This window comes from Triticum urartu, chromosome 2A (genome assembly GCF_056163025.1).
Source record: "Triticum urartu cultivar PI428250 chromosome 2A, HENAU_Tu73, whole genome shotgun sequence".
Taxonomy (NCBI): Eukaryota; Viridiplantae; Streptophyta; class Magnoliopsida; order Poales; family Poaceae; genus Triticum; species Triticum urartu.
Window position 1 is genome coordinate 914,135 of NC_141874.1, and position 20,713 is coordinate 934,847.

The 20,713-nt window shown below is 47.1% G+C and overlaps 2 protein-coding genes across 2 annotated transcripts; one reads left to right on the top strand and one right to left on the bottom strand.

Annotated features, from left to right (window-relative positions):
• Nucleotides 1–2,287: 2,287 nt before the first annotated feature.
• On the bottom strand, nucleotides 2,288–3,544 carry LOC147982649 (uncharacterized). Its single transcript, XM_087539309.1, has one exon. It carries the CDS (start codon nucleotides 3,089–3,091, stop codon nucleotides 2,570–2,572), a length of 522 nt encoding a protein of 173 aa, XP_087395435.1. The 5' UTR covers nucleotides 3,092–3,544; the 3' UTR covers nucleotides 2,288–2,569.
• Nucleotides 3,545–8,751: 5,207 nt separating this feature from the next.
• On the top strand, nucleotides 8,752–18,664 carry LOC125534932 (putative protein phosphatase 2C 37). The gene is made up of 4 exons (XM_048697978.2): nucleotides 8,752–9,370; nucleotides 9,889–10,284; nucleotides 14,305–14,410; nucleotides 18,174–18,664. The coding sequence occupies exons 1-4, from the start codon at nucleotides 8,927–8,929 to the stop codon at nucleotides 18,527–18,529; spliced, it is 1,302 nt and encodes a 433-aa protein (XP_048553935.1). The 5' UTR covers nucleotides 8,752–8,926; the 3' UTR covers nucleotides 18,530–18,664.
• The last annotated feature ends 2,049 nt before the right edge of the window (nucleotides 18,665–20,713 follow it).

Sequence of the window (20,713 nt, forward strand, 5' to 3'; positions counted from 1 at the left end):
ACCATTCATCAAATTTCCTTAAATTTGTGAACTAATTTCAAATTCATAAAAATTCAATTTTTTATTTTGTAAAAATCCACAAACTTTTAAAAACTTTTTGAAAACTTTTTCCAAATCCATGAACATTTATTCAATTTTGCGAGCCTTTTTTCGAATTTTCTGACTTTTTTCAATTTGCGAACCTGTTTCTCTAATTTTGTAAAATTCTTTTAAAGAGCAAACATTTTTAAGATTCACAACCTTTTTCAAGTTTATGAATCTTTTTTACCATTTTTTTTTTCAAATTTACAATTTTTTCAGGTTCATGATATTTTTTAAAAGTCGATGTTCAATAGTCAGCGGTCAACGGTCCGTCGGTCCACCAAGTTAACCTAATACATTAGGGGAAGAACGAGCCAGCTAGGTAGATGCTAGTGGGCCGCGGCCCATCTATCGATCCGCGCGAGCGCCAACGTATTACACAGCTCCTCTTATGAAAGAAGGAAGGAAGGAAGGAGAGCTCCTACATGACTCCCGTATGCGTCAAACAAGGGAGCATTCGCTGAAGGGTAGTGCAAATGGATAACCGACTTTGCCTGTGACCGATTTTCTAGAAAACTTTCTTTGGTTTTTAATCAGGGTTTTCACCCAAAAAACCAGTTTTGTAAGCTACACATTTTACAAAGGGATTTTTAATTCCGTGCCCTCAGTTTCTTAGTTGTGCTCACTTTTCCCAGTCGTGTTTTTCCCGTGCTTTTTGGGCATTTTTTCAGGGGGAAAAGTGAGGAAAATGTGAAGGCAAAAAACACGAGACATGGGGAAAAGTGAGGAAAAAGTTAACAGATGGGGAAAAGTGAGCACAACTATGAAACCAGGGGCACGGAATTAAAAATCCCTTTTACAAACCAATGAAAAAAAGAAAGATATATTTAAAAAAATGTGAAATAGTTCTGAATTCTGAACAATTTTATAATTGTAGAAAATTAATAAAAAGTGGACAAAATATGAATAACGTGAACACCTTTTGAAAACACGAACATTAATTTTCAAAAATATAAATATTGTTTGAAATAGAGAAAAAACCGTGTGCTCGCTCGAACTGGGCCTTCCCATTTTGTGGTGCTCACTCGCTTCGCTTCAGCAGCACTGCGACAACCCCATGACCTGAATTGTATCCCACAACATGTTGTTTTTGATGAAAAAGCTTGGTTTTGGTTTTACCCCTCAAAAAAAATCTGACGCACACAGGCAGCAAATAGGATGCCTCAGAAGGAAGGGGAGCTCCTTTTCCACGCATGGATTGTCGGATAGTGAGCAATCGCGTACCCTTGCCTCCCACGCGTGTGCTTTGGCTGGATGCTCCTATTCTTTTCCGTTATTTCCCTATTTGTTTATCATTTTGTTTTTGTTTTCTGATTCTTTAAAAAAATGCAGGTTCAAAAAAGTTCCTAATTTCAAGAAAAAGTCACGAATTTGACACTGATTCCTGGATTTAGAATTTTCCTCACCAATGACAAATGTACATGAACTCAAAAAAACGTTTACGAATTTCAGAAATGTTCAACAATACAAACAGTGTTGATAATTTCAACAATGATCCAAATTTGAAAAAAATGTTTACTAATTCAAGAAAAAATCATGGGTCAAAAAGTATTTATTCATGAATTTCAAGAAAAGTTCACTAATTCGAAAAATATTCGCATATTTAGAAAATGTTCACGATTTTGAAAATGTTTACTATTCTAAAATATGTTTTGAATTTATAAAATGTTCTTAAATTTAAAAAATGTTCATGATTTCATAAAACGTTCACAATTATCTAAGACACTCTTCATGAATTCGGAAAAAGGTTCAGGATTTCATAAATGTTCACAATTTTTAAAAAGTTCACAAATTTGTAAAAGAAAATCTTGATTGTAGAAATGTTAACAATTCAAAATATATTTGTGATTTTTAAATATATTCATGATGTGAAAAAAATAGATTCATGAATTTGAAAGATGTTCGCAAAATGAAAAAGAACTAGAAGTGAAGAAAGTAAAAAAATTAAAATAAAAAACATAAAAAAACAACGAAAAATCGGTCTAGGAATGACCTTGCCAAAACTGGAAGAGGGGGCCTGACTTAACCCAAATTCACGTAGCGAGGGAAGGAGGGGGGGAGGGGGGGGGGGGCGTGTTTGGTCGACCACCCTCATGAGCACCTAAGTAAGGGTTATCCCTTGTGGGGCTCCTACAAGGATGCACCGACGTGACCCAGATGAGGCTGGAGTACCAAATTGCAGAGGAAACCATTGTCATCGCTATTGCCATAGTGTTGACATACCCTACAAACCCTAGCCTCATGAGCCATGGCTACATTGTGGAGATGAGAAAGCTTGAGGAAAAACTATAGTACATCGTTGGCAGTGGGGAACGACGGTTCGCCCTAATTGCGTGCACGGTGGGAAAAGAGGAGGAGAGAGAACCCAAGTGTAATATATGGCCCATCAAAAATTGTCTTATTTGCTTTTCGGGCCATATTTAAATTTGCGAATCATTGATCGATCTAGCTCTAGCATCGATCGAGGGTGACTAAACCAATTCAGATTTCAGAGTTCATCCCAGAAGTAGTTCCCGCAGAGGCGCGACGACATGGCGACCAGGGCCAGCGGCACGACGAGGACGACCCCGGCGCAGACGAGGAGCTGCAGGTCGCCGAACGAGCCGGCGCCGGCGAGGTAGGCCACCAGGAGGGCCACGACGTCGAGCGCGACGAGGATCTCGAGGGCCTTGACCCTGGCCAGGCGGCGCAGGTCCTGGCTGCCCAGCAGCAGGATGAGGGAGAGCGAGAGCGCCAAGGCGGCCGTGTTGGCGTAGTAGAAGACCCTGCACCTCGCCGGGCTCACGAGGTAAAGGGAAGGGAGCATCTGCGTCCCGGAGGCGGCCGGCGGCCTCTTGGGGTCGGCGAGCAGCGGCGTCTTGACTCTCTCGAAGCCGCCCGGCGGGCTGAGGCCGGAGGCGTAGGTGATGGAGGCGATGAGGGTGGCCAGCACCATGAGCCACCCGCGCAGCTCCCGGATGGACTCCGTCGGCGGCGTGGCGGTGGCCGGGACCGCCACGGATGAGGACATTGACTAGGTCTAGGTGTCTAGCTCTAGCTAGCTGGTGATTGATTACCCTGCTAGGCTGCTAGCTATCTGATCTGATCAAATACCCTGCTAGCTATCCTTGTGATCTACTCCCTCCGTTCTGAATTACTTGTCTTAGATTTGTCTAGATACGGAGGTATCTAGCACTAAAATGAGTCTAGATACATCCATATCTAGACAAATCCAAGACAAGTAATTCGGAACGGAGGGAGTAGCTAGCTGGTGATCAAATACCCTGCATGAGCATGACAACATACATGTGGTGTGTAGAGATGATGAATTGGGTTAGATTAGAGTGGTGAGGCGATGGACAAGTGATCATATAGAAATGCTTATTAATTAGTCAGGTGGTGATGCCACAAGAAGATTAGATTGTTTAGCCATGCATGAATTGCATCCTTACCTATCATCAAAGCCTACGTAGCTACTCTAATTATAACAAGCAAGCTTACCGATCGAAGCAGAGTTAGAATATGCAAACCGTGCGTATGTGCGTGACTCACGCTTTATATATTATATTCTCTTGAGCTAGCTGTGCTTGTTGATCAAGGACCGAAATATCTAGCGAACATCTGACTTTTAACATGGCAAATTATGTTTAATAAGGATGACAAGTTTAGTTGTCAAGCATAATAAATTCGCCTCAGTAATTTCTTCTTGTCATGAAATTGTTGTGTTTGGCTTTCACCAGTTTTCCTTCCATTTTATTTGTCCATTCTTTTTCTTTTCAACACATGTTAATTTTTTTCATATACTACATTGTATGTGTTTCATATACACCAGGAACATTTTAAATACACGTTTAACATTTTTCAAATACATGACCAACATTTTTTCAGATTTATGTTTAATGTCTACTTTTTTCATACACATTGTACTTTTTTTGCATACATCTAAAAGACCTTTTCAAATACATGGCTAACATTTTTCAAATACATGTTTTTGAACATTTTTCTGAATACATGTTAAATATGTTTCAAACACACATTACAAATCTTTTAAACTATATAAAGAAATTTTTACATTGTATAAACATATTTTAAAACTATGAAAACATATTTTTACATTGTACAAACATTTTTTAAAATGTCATAAAACATATTTCTGAATCTCATGAATACTTGTTCAAATGTAATGTACAACTTTTTAAAAATACACAATTTTTCAATATTTTAAAATGTAACGGGTCTGCTTTTGACCAGCCCATTGTGTGTTTTTAGTTCGCAGACAGAGTGCATAAAAAATAGAAACAGAGTTGGACTGGCCTATAAGATCATAATTGACTGACTCAAGATTTGGGTCAGTTGATTCTATGAGTATTTAACAAAAAACTATTTCAGTTAATGGAACCGTGCCTACAAACTATCACTTTACAAATTTAGACTGAAAACTACCATTTTCTTACTAATACTTGACTAAAAACTACCAAGTCTGAATAAAGCCTGATTTGACTTTTTAAAACACGTTTCTGACTAGTTGGGCCCACACATAAGTGGGCTAAAAAAGCCAGCTCCTCCGCCGGAGCAGGCGCGCCGGAAGTGGTAGTCCCCGAGGACTGGGCCCTGGCCACCGAAGTCATCGCGTCCGACCTCTCGTCTCCGGTCGTCCTCGTGTGCGGCACCTCCAACAGCGGCAAGTCGACCTTCACCCGCATCCTCCTCAACAAGCTGCTCCCCAGGTGACCATCGGAATCCAATTCATGAAGAGTAGCTTAACACTACTACCATGCTGTGTTATCTAACCGCTGGTGTGTTGTGATGTTTTGCAGCTACGAGAGGGTTGGGTATCTGGACACGACGTGGGGCAGCCGGAATTCTCGCCGCCGGTCGTCACTGCTGTGGCCGGCCCCTGCCGTGGCTGTGGACAGCCATGGCCGCCATGGCGGAGGCAGCCGTGAGCGGTGGCCAGCCAGCACGCACGCAAGCCAGCCGGCCAGCAAGCGGCGGCGGCTGCACGCACGCTCGCGGTGACGGCAGCCAGCACGCGGCGGCGGTGGCGGCTGCTGCGCACGCACGCAAGGCCGCGGCACGCCAGCACGACCAAGGAAGCTCCAGCCGATGTGGTTGCGCCGCCGTCTGCAGTCCCGACTAGCGCTGGAGAGGTGCTTCGCCGGGACGTCGCCATGAAGAAGAGCGCGAAGTGCACATGATGTGTTTGAGGAAATGCCAGATAGAGAGGAGGAAGAGGAAGAAGATTGATGCTGACAGATGGGCCCATCTTGTCAGAAAGGCGTTTAAAAGAGGTGAATCAAGCACTTTCCAAACATGGTAGTTTTTAGTCAAAGATTAGTCAAAAAGTGATAGTTTTCCGCACAAATTTGTAAAGTGGTAGTTTGTAGACACGAAATGTGGTAGTTTTTTGTTAAATACTCTGATTCTATTAACTCTGTTGTTCTATTTTTGCCATTTGATCTAAAATAAAGGCAGATGTAATATCGTCTGAACCAATTTTTGTTTTCAGTCAACTGGCTCCTAGCCAGTCCCTTATGATTAAGTTTCTGTGTTTGAATTTTCACATATACATATTTAAAAGCACCAAACTTTTGTTTCATGGGACATAAAAATATGTTAACTATCATATCTAGGGTCTTTCTTCCAAACTTTGGAAAAAATGAATGTACCCGCAGTTCAAATTTTACAAATTAATTAATAAAATTGTAAAATATGGCAACAACTAAACATATAAACTTCAAACCATTTTTCATACAATATCATGGTCATAAAAAATAACACACTAAAATCTACAAAATGCACAAAGCCAAAATACCTACATATTTGAGCAGTGTCGGACGGGTAAAATGGCCCTCCACTGTTGAAACAATCTGGGAGGGAAGGATTCGAACCTCCGAGTAACGGGACCAAAACCCGCTGCCTTACCACTTGGCCATGCCCCATTTCGGGTTTTATGCGACACTAATAAACACTAGTATGTTTATTTGTTATTCGTCAATACCATTTCAATTACATAAAAAAGGAGGGATATTCTCTTGCTAGTATTCTACACATGCGGATAATATAGAATCAAAAAAAATGCATTGATCATTACATGGAATTCTATTAAGATATTATATGAAAGTCGAATTTATTCCACTCTCATTTGAGAGTGCGAATACAAGGAGGTATTTTGTGTTTGGGAAAGTCCGAAGAAAAAAGATTTTGAATCTGCCTTTTCCTTCTTTCCCTTAAAAAAATAATTGCAACTACCTGCCACTGATAATTTTGGCCCATGGCTAACCTAGGCCCAGATTAGTAGTGGCAGGTGGACGTAAACACCCGGCATCGGTAACTAAATTTCAGTAGTAGGGGGAAGCTAAGAAGTGAGTCTAGCTCACTCGATCAGGGGAGTGTATGTAGGACATGGATAATCTGCCCCCGAGCTAAAAAATTCTAAAAATGAAATATTAAATAAAACAAAATAAAGAACTGGTTTTTTTTTGTGTGGATGCACATCAACAAATTTCTAACATCCTGCAAAATTTCATCTTGAAATGACATCCGTGGATGCTTGTACAAAAATAATTGAGGCTAAAAAAACATTTGGAGCAGTGCTTTTTTGGCACACACCTCTACAAATGCGTTTTTTGGGTGAAAACTGTGTAGGATGTTGGAAACATTGGTGATATTCATCCCAAAAAAATTAGAACTTTTTTTATCTGTATACTAATTTTCTGGAATTTACTGTTCATGTGGGTGCATTCCAACCAACTTGGTTCAAGGCTTGAGGAATGCGAATTCAGGTTCTTATTACAGAAAAGAATGATGAAGGATCTTGTCTAGCTGCTTACTACTCAAAAGTTGCAACAGGGCAACTCATTATGTATGTTATGGCTAGACCATTTTTTTTCTCAAACGGAGCGATGAAATATGGTGTTGCGTGGATGGCCAGCATTATGGCCAAAAACTTGAAATGCGGTACGGTATGATTTTTTTTTTTGGATCGATGAAAAATGGCATATCGCGTGTCTTTGTGGTTTTCAGTGCACTGAAAACTATCACCACAAATGTGAAGAAAAAAAAACTATTACCACAATACAAATACTCTATTAGGGAAATGACACCCAACCCGTATTATTTATTTGTTTATTTTAGCTCTTTCACAATATTAGGTAGGGTACCCAGAGACACTTTCACCCAATACAAATACTCCTCTTGACAAAAAAATATTAACATACGAAAAAGGGAAACAATGCACGTTGTGTTTTCCTATTGAACATTTATTTACTTTTTCAGGAAATTTGGGCCGTTGGGCCATGCATGTTACTACTACTTGTACTTGGTTGGAGAGAGGGGCCGGAAACGATCGAAATCACTAATTAAGGAGTACTCTTTGTAAAGAATACTTCATTTTCCAGGTCGCGACAAGTGGCGCACATGCAGCGCGCCACTTGTCGCAACCTGAGAGTTTTCCTTTTTTCATAGATCCGTTTATTCAAAACGTTTTATCTCTTAAACCGTGCGTCCAAATTTCGAATCGTTTTCACCATTGGATTTCTCGCGTCGAAATTTTTAAAACTAGATCCCATGTTGATAGGTTTTGACGAACTTCTTTTTCACAAAAAAAATCAGACAAAAAAAACGAACCGGGAGCACGGTTTTTTCCCTTTCCGAAAGAGGTACGCCCGTGCCTCTCGCGAAATCACAACCGTGCCTCTCGTGGAAGGAAAAAAATATAGAAAACACGTTTTTTCGTTTTCGAGAGGCACGGCCGTGACTCTCGCGAAAGCAAAACCGTGACTCTCGCAAAAGAAAAAAACCGAAAACGCGTATTTTTTTCTCTTTCCAAGAGGCACGGCCGTGACTTTCGTGTAAACACAACCGTGCCTCCCGCAGAAGCAAAACTGTGACTCTCACGAAAGAAAAAAAAACAGAAAACGCGTTTTGTTTTTCCCTTTCCGAGAGGCACGGCTGTGACTCTCGCGAAAGCACAACGGTACCTCTCGCGGAAGCAAAACCGTGACTCTCGCGAAAGAAAAAAATAATAAAAAAACGCGTTTTTTTTCGTTTTCGAAAGGCACGGCCGTGACTCTCAATAAAGCACAACCATGCCTCTCACGGAAGAAAAACCGTGACTTTCGCGAAAGAGGAAAAAAACACGTTTTTTTGCGCAATTTTTTTTTCAATTTTTTTTAATCAGAAAGCTAAGAAAGATCGGGAGAAATCCAAAATGTCGAAAAAACCATTTAAAAAACTGAAAACGTGTGTGGCAAAATAAAACAAAATTCAAAGAAAGTATCCAGAACGTGACACGTGGCGAATGACTAAAAGAGCGTAAATGACGTTGATTGTTGCGAGGCTCCCGAAGAAGCGTTGGTTAACCAGTTGCTCCCAAAAACGAAAATGATATGCCGGCTCAGTCTCTCGAAGGTGCTCATAGGGGTAGAGTGTGCGTGTGTGTATTCATAGGGATGAGTGTATGCACATGTATATGAGTGCTTGTGTCTGTACTGATGCTTAAAAAAAAACGATTGAGCGCATCCGGCACGGCGCAGCCAAACACGAAGGCAGGCAGGCAGGGCGGGTGGTCCGGTTCGCGTGACACGTGTCGCCACGTCGCCCCGCATGTGGGCCCCGGCGGGTTTCGGACGTGACGCGAGACAGAGGAACACAAACCCACTTGCTCCTCCTCTTCCCTATTCTCTTCTTGCTCCTCCTTTGAAGCCAACCCAAAGCAGACTCTCTCTCTCTCTCTCTCTCTCTCATGGGAAGAGTCGCTTCCGCTCTGCTGCTGCTCCGGTACCTGCAGCCACGCGCCTCCGTGTGAGTCCTCTTCCAACCCCGTCTGACCGCCCGCCCGATCCATCCATCCATCCATCCATCCATGGTGATGGCCAGCGCCGGCGTCAACAACATGCCCTCCCACCAGATGGGGGAGGGGCACATCGACTCCGAGGAATGCCGCCTGCGCAGGCGCAGCCGCCTCAACGCCCACCACGCCTCCTCCGCCCCGGCCCCCGGCCCCGCCGAGGAAGGGGAAGTAGTGCAGTCCCCGCCGCCCTCCTCCGACTCCTCCTCCGAGTCCGCGCCGTCCTCGCAGAGCGCTGCCGAGGAGGGCTCTGACGCGGTTGTCGCGGCGGCGCCCCAGCAGCTGCCCTCCTCCAAGGAGAAGGAGAAGAGATGGCCCGTGTCGTTCGGGTCGGTGGCGCTGGCGGGGCGGCTGCGGGAGATGGAGGACACGGTGTCGCTGCACCCTAGCTTCTGCGCCTGGGCCGACGGCTCGCCCATGCACCTCTTCGCCGTCTTCGACGGCCACGGCGGCCCCCACGTACGCCACGCCATGCCGCCTCACTTACTCAATCAATTGTCTAATCTAATCTAATGCCTAGCTACAAGTTTTTGCTTAGTAAGTAGAGTAATTAACTGGACTAGTCCCCAGTCCAAAGAGAAGAGAATTGAAGGTACACGCGGCTTGATTGATTATGCAAAGGAAAAGCTGCCTGCCTGCAGCATCCAATCCGATCCAGCATGAGATGAGATAGTGTAGCGCCACGTCCGCATGCATTTCGCTGTCGAATACTACTCGCTAGAGTGCTTGCATTCCTTCTAGGAAGACCTCCTTCCATCCACCTGGCCACCAATGACCTGGCCACATTCCAGCAGCTTCCACTCCACCTCCACCTCCAGCTCCAGCTCGACACGTAGCATGCAGCTTCCTAATAGGAGTACTACATTCCTTGCTTGCATTGATTCATTCCTTCCTTCCGGTCTCCATCTATCTAAATCACTTGTAAACGCACGCTTGCTTATGATGGAATGGATGAAATGCATGAATGCTCGATGCAGGCCGCGGCGCTGTGCAGGGAGCAGATGCACGTCATCCTCGCGGAGGAGATGGCCGGCGCCGCGGCAGCCTTCAACAACCGGCAGCAGTCGGAGGAGCAACCGGCGGAGGCGTCGGCGTCGTCGGAGCAAGTGGCGTGGCGTGGCGCTCTATCCAGGAGCTTCGCCCGGGCGGACGCGCTGGCGGTGTCGGCGTGCGCGTGCGGGCGCGGGAGCACTGCGAGTGTGCCCAAGTCGTGCTCCTGCCTGCTGTCGTCGGCGCAGAAAGGCGCCATCGTGGGGTCGACGGCCGTGGTGGCGCTGCTGGTCCGCGACCGCCTCATCGTGGCCAACTGCGGCGACTCCCGCGCCGTGCTCTCACGAGGTGGCGTCGCCGTGCCGCTCTCCCAGGACCACAAGGTACGTGAGTCCTCCTTGTCCTTGCTTCCCCTAATTCTGGACTGTGGACGTACGTACGTATGTAGGTGTGCCGCATCTCTAGCTATTTGGGTGCAATGCATGATTGCATGTCTCGTCCTCGCTCGCTCGCTCGCTCGTGTGTTACGTACTCCCTCCGTCCCATACATAATATGTCCCATAATATAAGAATATTTTTTATACTAATATAGTGCCAAAAATACTCTTATATTACGGGACGGGAAGAAGAAAGTACTCCCTTCATTTTTATTTACTCTGCATATTAGGTTTGACTGAAGTCAAACTTCACAAAGTTTGATCAAGTTTATAAAAAAAATATAAACATTTACCATAACAAATTTATATGATAAGAAAGTACATTCAATAATGAATCTAATGGTATTAATTTGTTATTGTATATGTTAATATTTTTGTTGATACACTGTCAAAGTTCACAAAGCTTGATTTTGACCAAAGCTAATACGTGGACTAAACATTATCTTTGGTGCATACTCGCTGTTAGTGAGACCCATTTGTTTGCGTGGACAAGTGAGCATTTTTTGTACTCCCGCCGGCCGGCCAACGGACGAGGAGTCGAGGGTTGACCGTGCGTTGACCGGCCAGCGGAGGCCCACCGATGAAAGGAAAGCCAAAGTCAAAGGTGAGGAGGTGTCGGCTCTCGGGAGTTTATGAGCGAGAAGATGCTTAAGGTGAGGAGGTGGTCACCGGCGGGGCGTAGCTAGCTACCTATGTTTTGTTCAGATTTTGTTCGTTTGAGTAGGGATTTGGGGTTGTATTTGGACGTGTTCTGCATCCATTTGCCCCATCCTATTCGTGTCTATTTAAAAAACCAAAAGAACGTTTCAAATGCCAAGTCCTAGTTCAGGCCAGCGGTCCCGATTTATCACGCCGGCAACAGAGCCAGCGCCCTACACGTCCATCGCCGGCATTAGTCAGCGGCCGGCAACACAGCCAGCCTCCAAAATGAATAGTTATCCTCGCCCGCAACACAGCCGGCCATCAAAATAAATATTTTCTCGCCGACACACAGCCAGCGGCCCAGCGGACGGGCGTCACCTATGCTAGCCTCCAAAAAGAACGGCCAGGGCCAATCGGACGACCTAATTCAAGCCTTCGGCGTCGAGCATCTCCTTCTGCTTGGCCTCGAACCAGGCCCTCGTCTTGTCGCTCATCTTCGACAAGTCCATGCTCATGATCGTAAGGGTCACCTCCTTCGCTTTAGTGGCGGCATTCGTGGCCTCAATGTCGAGCTGCCTCTGCCTGGCCTTGACGTTGTCGGCCTCGATGTCGAGCTGCCTTTGCCGGGCCGCCTCCTCCATGTCGAGCTGCCTTTGCCGGGCCGCCTCCTCCATGTCGATCTTCCTCCTCCTGGCCGCCTCGTCCATCTCAAGCTTCTTTCTTTGAAGGTCTAGGTATTGCTTCATTTGCTCCTCCTTGCTCTGCCGCTTCTTCTCGTCCCTCACATTCTTTTGGGACATCATGCCATGCAAAGTGTCATGCAATGCCATGGATGAGGCATCACGTATGTCATCTACCTTGGAGTTGGTCTTGCCCTTCGGCCTCTTCAACGCCTCGCCATCTCCACCTCTGGCGAACTTGATCGTCTTTAGTCCTCTCTTTCTTTGTAGTTCACGATATTGGTTCTTGAACTTAGGGCAATTGTTGATGATCGTCCAACAATGCATAAGAGTGAATGGCTTGTCATTGTGACAGCCTTGAATGCCTCCAAAGATTGAAATGCCTAAACCACATGATCAACAACAAGTGAACATGCAAACATATACACGGCCGAAGTCTCATGGCCGTAGCAAGAAAAGGGCTAGGAAGAGGAGAGCATACCATGTCCCCAACGCCGAGGCCACTCACGGGCCGTGCTTCAACGCTCTCAAATGCGGCGCAATACTTGTTGCACTCTTGTTGGATGAACAACCATCTCTTTTGAATCAAGTCGATGCCACAGTTTCTTGTAAATTGGTAGGGCTCAAACATCTTCCTTTCATGGAATGTTTTGTGGACTCTTGTCCAAAGAACAATGCCCTTTTGTTGCGCGCTGGTCCTCGGATCTTGGCTAATCTTCATCCAAACTTGACAAATCAACTTGTCCTCATCTTGTGTGTATGAACCCATGCGAATGCTCTTCCTCGTCTTTTGTGCTTCCGCTCTTTGGGTGAGCTCGTCGATGAACAATGGCTCGCCACTAATATCAACGTCATTGCCTTCTTCTTCATCACCATCACCTTCGACATAGATGTCATCGTCTTCATGCCACGAGTCACCATGGTCGTAGTCAGCATGGTCGTCGGCCTCTTCATCGGGCACGTACTGGGCGCGGCCATCCTGACTTTGGGTCTCCTCGGGGTCGTAGGCACGGCCATGCCCACCCTCGAAGATCACGTCCTTCATGTACTGGTTGTAGAAGGGGTCGGGCATTCCGTCAAACAAGACGCGGGGGGCCGGCATGGTGCCCGTGAACGGTGCCCGTGCTTGCTTTCTTTGCATCTCGACGGACGCCCGGCCGCCGCTGCTGGACCCAGGCGTGACGTTGAGGTCGATGACGGCCGCGGGACGCGGTGTGGACGGCGCGAACAAGCCCACGTCCGGCGACCCTGAGAAATGGGTCTGGCCGTCGTGTCTTGGCGGAGGAAAGCCGGGCGACATAGGCGCGGTCCGCGACTGGCAGTGCGGAGGCTGGGCGACCGACGAGCCTGTGCTCGCGGGGCCGGCGGCCGCTGCGGGAACCCGGCCGGACGGCCCATGCCAAGCATGAGGAGGGCGTGCGCTTTGTTGACAAGGTCCTCCTTCTCGTCGACCGCGACCTCCATTGCATCGCGCTGGGCGGTGAACTTGGCCGCGGCGGCATTGACCTTGACGACTGCTCTCCGCTCCTTCCTCTTCGCCGATTCCGCGTCCAACTTGGCTATCTCCTCCGGCGTGCACTCCGACCGCGGCTTCCTTGGCGCCTTGGCCGCCTTCTTCTTCACCTTTATGAGCGGGTCGACGGTCAGGCCACCGAAATTCGGGGGGGGGGGGGGGGGCGTCGGCCATGGACGGAGGAGAGAGGGGGTGGGCGGGAGGGACGTGGGAGGGTTTGTGGAAAATGGCGTGCGCTAAATGGGGCACGGGGGGTTTTTGGTTTCTCCCACCGACAGGCGGGCCAGGGGAGGACAAGCGCGTGCGTCCCGCCCGTCTCCGCGCTGTCGGATTCATCCCAAAACCGGCGCAAACTTAGGCCGCAGATGGGTCGAAAATGGACACAAAGCGGACAAATGTCCGTTTACGGTCGCGCGCTGGGCTGTCTGGTTTTTTCGTTTTACCTCAAACAGATGGGGGCGAATAGGAAAGGGTCGCGCGGTGGAGTTGACCTTAACTCCGTCCTATCCGTACATACGTGGCACGCAAAGCAAAGGAAGAAACTTTCTTTGTTGGGGATGCAACAGTATAATAAGTAAATAAAGTAATAACCTGCACGCCACTAGGTACGTACGTATGTAATCAATCTTGCTCTGCTTGGGTTGCAACATGCTAGCGGAATATGGAGGAGGGCTGTGATTATATTTATGTACTGTAGGAAGGAGGCTCATACATACAGTACTTTTCTTTGTGGAATACGTACGTACGATTAGTAGTAGCTCATATATACAGTAACTTTGTGGGCCTCTTCTCTTGTCTGGCTGGGCTGGGATTAGATTAGGTTAGTAGTAGCTCATACGCCCGCCACGTGGTGGTGGTGAGATTAGATTCCTAGGCTAGGCTGGAGGGAGGGGAGGGGGTCGCTTTCGCCATCGCCGGTGGTGAGGATACACGTGTTGTTGGTGCGGCTCAAAGGAAAGCCACGTGGGGTGACGGCAGTGGCGGGTGTGGGATTCAAAGCTAGCTAGCCAGGTGGGTCCCATCCACAAAGAAGGAAGGAAGGGCATCCATCTCTCTTCTACTATTATGCAATGCGATGCATGCTACTAATAATAACTAACCAACAAGGACGATGACGATGGATATATGCAGCCGGACCGGCCGGACGAGATGGCGCGGATCAAGGCGGCCGGCGGCAAGGTTATGTACATGAACGGGGCGCGCGTCCGCGGCATCCTCGCCATGTCCCGAGCGCTAGGTACGTACGCACTACGCACCCTTCCCTTCCTTCCCTTTCCTTTCCTTTCCTTTCCTTCCTATATATAACTTGACCCATGTATATATATATATATATATATATATATATATATATATATATATATATATATATATATATATATATATATATGTCTTCAATTTTCCGGCAAGTTCATGCATCAAGTTAAGGACTAGCAGGTCAATCTGCATCTACTCGCGGCTGATAGGCTTAATTCTAATGGGAATGGGAATGGGAATGGGAATGTGGCATTAGAGTGAGGTGTCGATCCAAGACCATGTAAGCTTCACTGGGTGCTCGATCGCATCACTCGTGGCCCACCCCTTCCATGCAACCAAGTCATCGGACGGTCAAGCGGTGTCACGATGTGAAGGAAGCTACTTAATTAATGAATTTCTTTTTTTCCCCGCAAAAAAGAAGAAGAAGGAAGCTAGTGGTGCGCCGTTCAGCCAGCTGACTCGGAGCAACAATCATGTCTGGAGCCTCCTCATGAGCTAGGGTGGAGATGGAGGCCCGTGGTCGGTCTGTCTGTCTGTCTTTTTTTTTTTTTGAGAAAAGGCCCGTGGTGGTCTGTCGGGTGCCATCAAATTCGGCGACGCGCATGCCACCAGGACCAGGGTGGGAGATCGTATACATAGGCCGTGTTTGGTTGCCCGCATAGAGCCCAACTAGGCCCGCACGGAAAGCAAGAGGCCTGTTTGTTTGTTTGGTTGGTTTCACTATTGAGTCTGCATCGCACGCTTCTTAGAGCAGCCCCAGAGGCTGGCTCGGTGAAAAGGCAGGAATCGACAGTTTCTTGCGAGCCAGGCCGAGGCGAGCGCACGCCAGCGGGCCCTTGCACGAGCGGAGACGGAAGGGATGCTAGGTGATTACTTGATTTCTTCTTCAACCTTCATTAAGCTCCTATCTAATCTCATCCCTCTGATCTACAAAACGGTGCTTCGATTTGAGGTAAGCTCTACACAAAAAAGATGCACCTCGATGCTACGGTTCCATTCAGGCGATCGGTTCGTAGTTTCGTCGGCCATAAGTTCTTAATCTCGTCTTCTCGTTTGGAGCTATTCTGGACGAATTTTGTCAGATTCGTCGCGCACGGTTGATCATTTGAAATTTCCTTTGACCAGCAGCCTAATCTTGCAGTTCCTCACAACATTCGTGTTGTAAGTTTTTGGTTTCGACGATCGTAGCTTCATCTCTTTGAGCAGCAGTCTACTGCACTGACGCCGCCATGTCGAGCTCCTCTGTCCTCTGCTCAGAGCCCTCCTATTCACCCCTCTCGACGCCGAAGCCCTTCCCCTTGATCTCCTTGCCCAAGTCCTACTACACTAGAGTCGTTTCCGGCGTCGCTCATCTCGGCCTACACTCTGTTGTCCTCCTACTGCACTGACGCCGCCATGTCGAGCTCCTCTGTCCTCTGCTCAGAGCCCTCCTATTCACCCCTCTCGACGCCGAAGCCCTTCCCCTTGATCTCCTTGCCCAAGTCCTACTACACTAGAGTCGTTTCCGGCGTCGCTCATCTCGGCCTACACTCTGTTGTCCTCCTACTGCACTGACGCCGCCATGTCGAGCTCCTCTGTCCTCTGCTCAGAGCCCTCCTATTCACCCCTCTCGACGCCGAAGCCCTTCCCCTTGATCTCCTTGCCCAAGTCCTACTACACTAGAGTCGTTTCCGGCGTCGCTCATCTCGGCCTACACTCTGTTGTCCTCCTACTGCACTGACGCCGCCATGTCGAGCTCCTCTGTCCTCTGCTCAGAGCCCTCCTATTCGTCCCTCTCGACGCCGAAGCCCTTCCCCTTGATCTCCTTGCCCACGTCCTACTACACTAGAGTCGTTTCCGGCGTCGCTCATCTCGGCCAACACTCTGTTGTCCTCCTACTGCACTGACGCGCACACTGCTTCTTGTGTCCTCTGCCTCCGTGCACACTGCGGTTCGCCCGCGCTGCCGACGGGGCCGATCATCTTGGCCTCTTCTCTCTCGCCCTACTACACTTGAATCATTTTCGGCGTCGATCATCTCGGCCTCCTCTCTCGTCCACTGCACCGACGATACCATGGCGCGGGCACTACATTCTCCTCTTCTGCCGACTGTCTTTGCGCGAGCACCGCAACTAGTTCGCCGACGGTGTCGCTCGCCGTGCCGCCGACGGGGTCGCTCGTCCACGACTCCATGCTCGTCATGTCGGACACGGGCCACAGCCACTATCCACCGCAGTCGTCATGGTCGGACGCACACTGCATTTATTCTCCCCCTTCCTCTGCTAGCTCTTAACCCTATGTGCTAAGTGCAAGTGCTAGCTCTTAGTCATACCCCATGCAGGCAATCAAACAACGTGTAGTTGTATGCGCCGAGACAATGCAGGCAAACAAACAACATGCCAAAGTTGATCCACTGATGCAGACAGTCCATATGCAGGCAGTGCATATGCAGGCAACCAAACAAGTTGCAGATGTCACATATGAGACTGTTTTTCGAGAGCCAGCCTGAGTGGAGAAATGTATGCAATGCGGCATGCATGCCACCAGGATGTGTCGTTTCGTCGCTTCACACACGTGGTCTTGCTCCCATTAACAAGGAGGGGTGATCATTAACACTATAATATCGTATCAGAAAGGGGCAATGTTTGTCGTGTTGTGTTGTTGCCTTCTTATATATGGAAACAAATGTATGATAAAATGTTGCTTTGCATCTCGCTACCACCATCCATCTATATCTACTACCAATAAACAACCGCCGGCTTAGGGTCTTCGGCCAATTACAAAGAGTAGTCATGTTAACCTTTCCGCTGAAAACAAAATATGTGTGAAATAATTTAAGTTTGGTGGATGCCAGAATGGTCCTTCCTTCCTTTTTAAGTTTCATGCTTATAATTATAAAAGATAGATACGGGTTGTGACTCATGGTGTACTTTCTATAAAACTTAGGTATATATCCTCTACACTTTTTGTTTGCTACTTCTTCTTCTTCTTCTTCTTTTGTATATTGGATAATGAGTGACAGAGATGGGAAAAGGATAACACCATCTTCCAATGGGTGACCTCCCGGTACATACATATGTCACTTTTGCTGTTGTTGACAAGATAAATAATTTGGTCACATCTTCGGCCTCTAAAACTAATGGCCATCACTAGCAGTGACCTGATGAGTTGTGCCATACCAATTGGTTAATTATCAAAGAAATTGACCATATATATGAACCGTGTCCATCCATCACACGCCAGCCACTCAAGGTCCAACACTCTGGCGCCTCGCGGTGTATATTTATAGAGCAGTTCCAGATAGTTACATTATCATATAGTATATGACAGTAGACAACAACCACAGAAAAATGGAGTGGACAAGAAGGACACACATGTTCGTCTCCGATTCATCGATGTTGAAAGTGTGTTTTTTTTCAGTTTATTACCTTTCCTGAAGGTAGCAATCATATAAGTAGTCAGGATAGGTGACTTTATTGGACTGCCAATTAGATCTTGTGCTATTTGCCGAGTTACCTTGGATCAAGTCGTGCTACTTTATGCTCAAGTTTACCAATGGTAGCAATCATAATGTTATGAACAGGGTACTTGTCGTTAATTTGATTTTAATGTGAGAGCAGTTTTTCTAACTATTTTGAAAAGAGGGCAAAAAAGCAGAGACTTGAAGTTTGTTCATGTCTACAACAAGTTTATTTCTTGTATCACTATATATATTGTTGTGAAGCATGAAGTATTCGATCTTGTTTGACATTAAAGTAATTCTTGCAGGGCACAGGCTCCTGAAGCCAGAAGTGATATGCGAGCCAGAGATCAGCATAACCGAAAGGTGCGAGGACGACGACTGCCTAATCCTCGCCAGCGACGGGTTGTGGGACGTGATCTCCAACAAGGTGGCCTGCGACGTGGCACGACAATGCCTGGAAGATGGGAGCCCGACCAGAGCTCCTGCTGCAGCAGGGAGCAGCGAAGCCACTCCCAGCAGCAGCGGCAGCGCACCGGCAGTTTCCCAGGAGGAAGAGCCCCGGTGCTTCCGCGCAGCGGCCCTCCTCGCGAGGCTGGCCCTCGGGAGGGAGAGCTCCGATAACATTAGCGTGGTGGTGGTTGATCTGAAGGCGAGGGGTTAGCTAGCCTAGCTAGGCAGATGAGATCACCATATTCATAGTATCTCCTTCATTTGCAACTTAGACCGACTTGGTAGCTAGGACCTAGCTCTCTGCAATCAATGCATTCCTGGCAAATTAAGCAGCAAAAGCTCGATCTGAGGTTTTCTTTGTTCTTTGGGTTTTTTCTTTTCTTTTTTGGGGCTAGTTTTTGGGTGGTCGGTCGGTCGGTTTTATTCGGCCAAAAAGAGTCTTTTCTTCTTCTTCTTCTTCTTGGTAATTTGGAATGGATGGATGAGATGAAAAAGGGACACAGATAGACAGATGGAAAGATGTATAAATGGATGATTGCAAGCAAATGTACGTACAAAATATTTTGCAGAGTCACTGGGTTGTTGATTTCCTAAATTTGTGGTTGGTACCGATGGAGGTTTGTACTAGACATTTTAAAGCATGCTTATTAATTCTGCAGTCGCTGAAAGAAAGAAAGAAAGGAAGAGAAATGATCTTCCAAGAGCAACCGATTGATGTGATGTTGGAGGTGATTCAGTTGAGGCAGCATCATATATAGGTGTTGCCATGTTTATTTATGTATGTATGTATGTATGTACACCCAGTTCAGACTCAGGTATTGAAACTGAAACTGAAACTGAACGCCACTCATAACTCATTATGTAAGTTTACTTTCTTCTGAGCACATCACTCATAGCTCATTATGTAAGTTTATTACTTTCTTCACATAAGTTTGGAGCAAATCTTTCCTTTCTATATGGTTTTGTTCATTATGTATTGTGTTCCTGGATCCTGGGGTCAATTCTCTGCTCCAAACTCAAGAAACCTGTATTGTATTGTATTGTATTGTCTGACGAAACTGAATTCTTGTAACAGCTTATATATACACTTACAACTGACGAAACTGTATTGTATTTTTTACAACTTGGACAGCAGCTGTAAAGTAAACTGGCATGCCCCGACCACGACGAGGTGGTGGTGGTGGTGGTCTACTACGGGCAGGGAAGACGGCGCTCCCCTCGTGCAGGTGCAGGTGCAGGTGCAGGTGCAGATGGCGTAAAGAGGAGGAGGAGGAGGAGGTGCCGGTGATCGGCAACGGCAACGGCGTGTCGGCGGCCGGCGGAGGTGCAGGTGATCGATCCACCAGCTGAAGAAGTTTGTCTCAAAAAAAAAAGGATCCGAACACTTTCGCTGTTGAAATTTTGCTAGTAGGCCTTTGGCCCAAAGCCCAACTAAAATTCTGAAATTCTCTTGGCCCATTTATGCACATATGTGAGTGGAGTGAGTGAGGCTAAAGTTTAGTCCCACCTTGGAAGTTGAGAGAGAGTTGCACCTCTTTATAAGGTGAGTTCTTCTACCACTTGTATGAGCATGAGAAGAGGAGACCTACACGCGCTCCTCCTCCTCGCTCGCCTCGGCACGACGCGCCGCGGGTTGCGGGATTGAGCCGAGGATAAAGCTATGCACGTTGTCTATATTTTTGCTACATAGGAAAATCAATGAGTCATTAATTAATAATTAACGGACGCGTTAATTACTGAACCATTTCCGATTCTTTTGAATCGTGACGACTCGGACGTGGGGTTTACTCCCACGACCTACCCGGCCCGCAATATATAGTCAGACAGACGTCTACCCTAGCCGCCGCTTCGTATGGTTTCTCATCACCGTTCCAGATCATTGCGCCGCCAAGCTAGTCTTCTCCATCCCTCCTTCCGGCGTGCACCGCGAGAAGGGACAGCAGGCCTCCGGAACCCCGCCTCTCGTGATCCTGTACGGGAGAGGGGCGATCAGGTTTTTGGGGAGCGCACTCGCGCGACTGATGGCAGCGACGACTTCGCGAACGACGACTTCTTCCCCGACCTCGGCAACCTCATCCTCGACGACATGGGCGACAACATCAACGCCGGCGGTGCTGCACCCGCTGCACCGTATGTGATTCTATCCTTCCTGTTCGAGATCGTGGTAGAATTCATGTTTCTAGTATGTGCCCTAGATGTGATATGTTCATCTGCTATGCTAGTTCGCATGGTTAGTTTAATCTCTGCTGCTGTGGTCATGATTTATATTCTGCTTATTCGAATTAAATCTCGTAGTAATTTGCTCATATTTCCAACAATCCAAAAACCTGATTATAGGCAATCATAACATAGCCTATGTTATGATTGTTGTTGTTGGTCCTACGAACTAAACCCT